The following is a 235-nucleotide window of genomic DNA, read 5'->3' as shown; positions in this document are numbered from 1 at the left end:
AACACGCTCACCCTGCAGTTCCTGCTCCGGCATCTGGGGAAGGTATCGCAGCAGGCTGAGAGCAACAACCTCCACCCTCGAGCCCTGGGAGAGATCTTCGGCCCCCTTCTCCTCCGGCTGCCTGGCGCCAGGTACGTGAGGCCTTTGGGGTTCCAGCCGTGTACCAGGCGTTAACCGCTGTGCCTGCCAGGACGAGGAGTCCAGCCTGTAGCAGCAGGTCCGCCCGCATCCCCTG

The 235-nt window shown here is 65.1% G+C and overlaps 1 protein-coding gene across 1 annotated transcript in view; it reads left to right on the top strand.

Moving 5' to 3' along the window:
* Positions 1-6: 6 nt before the first annotated feature.
* LOC104526170 (phosphatidylinositol 3-kinase regulatory subunit beta) overlaps positions 7-235 on the top strand; it is a gene marked incomplete at its 5' end in the record, with an annotated part of 4,403 nt that continues 4,174 nt past the window's right edge. Inside the window, one exon of the mRNA XM_010169549.2 lies at positions 7-131. Within this exon, the coding sequence (XP_010167851.2) occupies positions 7-131 (125 nt within the window). The remainder of the gene's footprint in view (positions 132-235) is intronic.

The sequence above is a fragment of the Antrostomus carolinensis genome, unplaced genomic scaffold (assembly GCF_000700745.2).
Source record: "Antrostomus carolinensis isolate BGI_N321 unplaced genomic scaffold, ASM70074v2 scaffold30086, whole genome shotgun sequence".
Taxonomy (NCBI): Eukaryota; Metazoa; Chordata; class Aves; order Caprimulgiformes; family Caprimulgidae; genus Antrostomus; species Antrostomus carolinensis.
The sequence above is the reverse complement of the archived record's forward strand: the minus strand, read 5'-3'. Positions and strand labels throughout refer to the sequence as shown.